Source organism: Cuculus canorus, chromosome 5 (genome assembly GCF_017976375.1).
Source record: "Cuculus canorus isolate bCucCan1 chromosome 5, bCucCan1.pri, whole genome shotgun sequence".
Taxonomy (NCBI): Eukaryota; Metazoa; Chordata; class Aves; order Cuculiformes; family Cuculidae; genus Cuculus; species Cuculus canorus.
Window position 1 is genome coordinate 3567220 of NC_071405.1, and position 5166 is coordinate 3572385.

A 5166-nucleotide genomic window follows, 5' to 3' on the forward strand; every position below is an offset into this window, starting at 1 on the left:
GCACCTGGGCAGAGCAGGGAGGGGACAGTCCCGCGGTGCCCACGGAGGGAGCAGAGCAGGAGGGACCCATTCCCGGGATGCTCACCGGGAGAGAGCGGGGCAGGAGGGACCCATTCCCGGGATGCTCACCGGGAGAGAGCGGGGCAGGAGGGACCCATTCCCGGGATGCTCACGGGGAGAGAGCGGGGCAGGAGGGACCCATTCCCGGGATGCTCACCGGGAGAGAGCGGGGCAGGAGGAGACCCATTCCCGGGATGCTCACGGGGACAGTGCAGGGCAGGAGGGGACCCCGCATCCTGCTCATCCCTCCGGGGTGCACCTGAGCGGGACGGGAGGGACCGAGTCCCGGGGTGCTCGGCGGGGAGAAAGCGGGGCAGGAGGGGACCCTATCCCGGGATGCTAACGGGGAGAGAGCAAGGCAGGAGGGACCCCGCTGTTCCCTGGGGAGAGAGCAGGGCAGGAGGGGACCCATTCCCGGGATGCTGAAGGGGGGAGAGAGAGGGGCGGGAGGGGACCCCGCATTCTGCTTCCCCGCACCCCGCATCCCCCGCATCTCCTGGGATGCTCCTGAGCGGAGAGGGGAACCCTATCTTGGGCTACTCGGAGGGAGAGAGAGGGGCAGGAGACCCATCCCCGGGATGCTCACGGAGAGAGAGCGAGGCAGGAGGGACCTCGGTGTTCCGTGGGGAGAGAGCAAGGCAGGAGGAGACCCATTCCCGGGATGCTGACGGGGAGAGAGCAGGACAGGAGGGGACCCCGCATCATGCTTGTCTCCTCGGGGACCCGTTCCCGGGATGCTGAAGGGGAGAGAGCATTGTAGGAGGGACCCCGGTGTTCCGTGGGGAGAGGGCAGGGCAGGAAGGACCCGTTCCCGGGATGCTGAAGGGTAGAGAACAGAGCAGGAGGGGGACCCATTCCCGGGATACTGAAGGGGAGAGAGCAGAGCAGGAGGGGGACCCATTCCCGGGATGCTGAAGGGGAGAAGGCAGAGCAGGAGGGGGACCCATTCCCGGGATGCTGAAGGGGAGAAGGCAGAGCAGGAGGGGGACCCGTTCCCGGGATGCTGAAGTGTAGAGAGCAGGGCAGGAGGGGGACCCGTTCCCGGGATGCTCCGTGTGCGGAGCGCGGGGACCCCTCTCCCCGCCCGCCCCGGGGATGGATGCACCTGAGCCCCTCCGCCTCCTCCATCCACGGGGCGGTCCGTGCCGTCCCCCGCGGGGCCGGGAGGGGCCGGGCCGGGCCGGGCCGTAGCGGAGGAGGGGGGGGGGTTTGCTGTTCTCCACGTGACTGCGGGGCCGGGAGAAAACCGTGCCGGGCGGCGGGGCGGGCGCAGTGCGCCGGGTGCGATCGCGGCGGGAGGCGCTCGGCAGCCGCTGCCCCGCGGCGCTCAGCGCCGGCTCCGCGCTGGCTCTGCAGAATCATGGACTGTGCTGATATGCCGTGCTTGCTGTCAGTGAGTACGGCCCCGCTCCTTCCTTCCTCCCGCTCGCGGCTCCGAGTTCGGGGTTTGGGTTTGTTTGGGGAAAACTTTTAGGGTTTCGGTCGAGATCCGCCTTTAGACACCGATCGGGGTTCAGAGCCGCCTTTTAGAGCGGGATCTGCTTTCACACCGGGCTCTGGACACGCGTTTAGAGCCCGGCCAGGACCGGGACCCGCGTTCAGACCGGGATCCGGACCGGGATGCGGACCCGCATTTAGACCGGGACCGGGACCTCGACCTGCGTTTAGACCTGGACCCATATCCAGACCCATATTCAGACCTGGACCTGGACCCGCGTTTAGACCGGGATCCGGCCCCGCATTTAGATCGGGATCTGGACCCGTGTTTAGACCGGGATTGGGATCCGGACCCTTATGCAAACCAGGATAAGGACCGGGACCTGTGTTTAGACCAAGATCCGGACTTGAACCCACATTTAGACGGGGCTCCAGACCTGCATTTAGATCGGGATCTGGACCTGGACCCACGTTTAGAGCAGGACCCAGGTCCAGACCCATATTCAGACCGGGAACTGGACCTGGACCTGCACTCAGACTGGGATCCTGACCCGGGTTTAGACGGAGACCCAGACCTGGACCACATTCAGACGGAGACCTGAACCCCCCCACCTGCATCGGGACCTGCACCCCCCCAGCAGGACTGGGACCCGAACCCACCCTCAGATGCATTCAAACCAGTTGTGGGACTGGGACCCGACCCCCCCCGCTGCACCCAGACCCCCAAACTCGCACCCCTGCCCAAGGAGACGGGTCCCCTTCCCACCGCTGGACCAGGATGCTCCAGAGCCCCCCTTTGCCCGTGGGGCAGCATCCCGGGACGAGCGGCGTTCCCACCACTCAGGACCTCTTGAATGTTCTTTTACCATTAATTATTATCATTATTTTTAAAGTTCTTCGGAAGAAGGGGGTGGGTGGGGGTGGGTTTGCTTCTCATCCTGACTTTCCTTGTTGTTTGTTGTTGCGTTTTTTACACCCCAGAGACACCATGGTTCCTGGTAACCGAATGCTGATGGTCATCCTACTATGCCAAGTCCTACTAGGAGGTACCAACCATGCTAGCCTGATACCGGAGACCGGTAGGAAGAAAGTCGCAGAGCTTCAGGGACAATCCGGATCCGGACGCCGCTCTGCCCAAAGCCATGAACTCTTGCGGGGTTTCGAAACGACTCTGCTGCAGATGTTTGGGCTGCGAAGGCGGCCTCAGCCCAGCAAGTCAGCCGTCATTCCTAGTTACATGCTGGATCTCTATCGACTCCAGTCTGGAGAAGAGGAGGAAAGCCTCCAGGAGATTAGCCTGCAGTACCCTGAGCGATCGACCAGCCGGGCAAACACCGTGAGGAGCTTCCACCATGAAGGTCAGTGATGGGAGGAGGTGAATTCCCAACCCCAGTAGCGATTGGGATTCCCTTACATTTGGAAGCCCAAGAACGCCTTTAGAAGCAGAATGTGCCCAGCCCCAAAATTTATGGGAGGAAAACCACCCCCTCCTCGCCTGCCGTGTGTGGGTGACAGGCGTGCTGCTCCGTATTTTTTCCAGCATCCTGCGCTTAACCCGAGCTTGACCATATTTTGAGGGGGTTTCGCTTCTGTTGACAACAGCGAGTTTCCTTCGGTGCCTCTGCCTCGGGGTCGCTCCCTGGGCTTGCGTGGATTTAATGGCTCTGGATCGGATGCGGGAGTAAAGTGAGGGCGGGATCTCGCCCCTGGTGTGTTTCTTTTGAACTATCAAAGCAATTGCTGCCTGGTTTTGCTCTTTAGGAAAAAAAAAAAAGAAAGCCCCAAAAAAACCCCTACTCGAATTTAATACTTACAGCTGTGTGTTTATAAGGTTTATTCAATAGGCCCTTGTAATCCGATCCAAATGTTTCCTAGCGGATGTTTCTTTTCCAAAGTAAATCTGAATTATTAATCCAGCCGCATCATTACGGTGTTGGAATTTGCTTCTCTTTCTCCCCCTGCCCCCTGCGCCCCGTAACAAGGCACCTCTGTGCTCCGTGGTGCCGTACCTCGCCGGGAAGATGATTTTGAAGAGATTGTGAAGGGAGGGGGAAGAGAAATGGGAAAAACCTCCCCGAAAGGGGAAGCAAAATGGGAAGGGGTGGCGCGGTTGGAGCGTAGGCATGTGGAGGGTGAGCAAGCGGTGCCGGGGCAGGAGCCGCTCCGGGTCTGGCTGGGAAGGATGTGTGGGGGAGCGGAGAGGTGCCGGAGGCTGCCAGGCAGGTGAAGCGTTGGTTGGTGCTGAGTCTGGGTGCCCCGAGCCTGATGTGCTCTTGTTTGCTTTTTCCTACCGATCCCTTCCCTGCCCTGCTCCCCTCCAGAGCACCTGGAGAGCATCCCAGGTCCCAGCGAGGCACCCCGGATCCGCTTTGTCTTCAACCTCAGCAGCGTGCCGGAAAACGAGGTGATCTCCTCGGCAGAGCTGCGGCTGTACCGGGAGCAGGTGGAGGAGCCGAGCACGGCGTGGGAGAGGGGCTTCCACCGGATAAACATTTATGAAGTGATGAAGCCGTTGTCGGAGCACGCTCAGGCCATTACACGCCTGTTGGACACGCGTCTGGTGCACCACAACGTGACGCGCTGGGAGACCTTTGATGTGAGCCCAGCCGTGATCCGGTGGACCAAAGACAAGCAACCGAACCACGGGCTGGTGATCGAGGTGACCCACCTCCACCACGCACAGACTCATCAGGGCAAACACGTCAGGATTAGCCGATCTTTACCTCAAGGGCGCGGGGACTGGGCTCAGCTCAGGCCGCTCCTGGTCACTTTTGGGCACGACGGGCGAGGCCACGCGCTGACCCGCAGAGCCCGGCGGAGCCCCAAGCACCAGCGTTCCCGCAAGAACAAAAAAAACTGCCGCCGCCATGCCCTCTATGTGGATTTCAGCGACGTGGGCTGGAACGACTGGATCGTGGCACCCCCGGGGTACCAGGCGTTTTACTGCCACGGGGACTGCCCCTTCCCTCTGGCCGACCACCTCAACTCCACGAACCACGCCATCGTGCAGACGCTGGTGAACTCTGTGAACTCCAGCATTCCCAAGGCCTGCTGCGTGCCCACGGAGCTGAGCGCCATCTCCATGCTCTACCTGGATGAGTATGACAAGGTGGTCCTGAAAAACTACCAGGAGATGGTGGTGGAGGGGTGCGGGTGCCGCTGACCCCCTTCCTTGCTGCCCTCTCCTCCCCTTCTCTCCCCCTCCTGTCCCACCCCAGAACTGCTTGCTATAGCTGGACTCTTCTCTAAACTAAACGTTCACCTTGACCTTATTTATGACTTTATGTGCAAATGTTTTTGACAATAATGATCATATATTTTGACAAAATATATTTATAACTACGTATTAAAAGAAAAAAATAAAATGAGTCATTATTTTAAAGGTAAACGCATTTCGTGTCTCGCCTCTCAGGGTGCTGCTGAGGCTGCGAGGGCAGCAGGGATTTTATCTTCTCTCCTTCTCGTCTTCTCCCCCCACCCTTGCTTCCCTCCCCTTTTTCTGCTGAAAGGCTTTGCAAATGTTAGTCTTTCTATTTCTCGCCGAGGTACCGCGGATCCCCCTGTGCTGGGGCTGCGCCACGTGGGAGATGAGGGTCCCTGGAGATTAAGACCTGCTTCTCCCGGCCGCTGGGAATAAGCCGACCTTGCTAACCTGGCCCAAGCCGTTTG

The 5166-nt window shown here is 60.2% G+C and overlaps 1 protein-coding gene across 2 annotated transcripts; it reads left to right on the plus strand.

Annotated features, from left to right (window-relative positions):
* Positions 1-1306: 1306 nt before the first annotated feature.
* BMP4 (bone morphogenetic protein 4) lies at positions 1307-4857 on the plus strand. 2 transcript variants are annotated; one of them, XM_009558787.2, is made up of 3 exons: positions 1307-1453; positions 2479-2855; positions 3819-4857. In XM_009558787.2, exons 2-3 carry the CDS (start codon positions 2486-2488, stop codon positions 4658-4660), a joined length of 1212 nt encoding a protein of 403 aa, XP_009557082.1. In that variant the 5' UTR covers positions 1307-1453; positions 2479-2485; the 3' UTR covers positions 4661-4857. The 2 variants fall into 2 exon arrangements, with proteins under 2 accessions (XP_009557082.1, XP_053925076.1); XM_054069101.1 differs by having other exon boundaries at positions 1313-1457.
* The last annotated feature ends 309 nt before the right edge of the window (positions 4858-5166 follow it).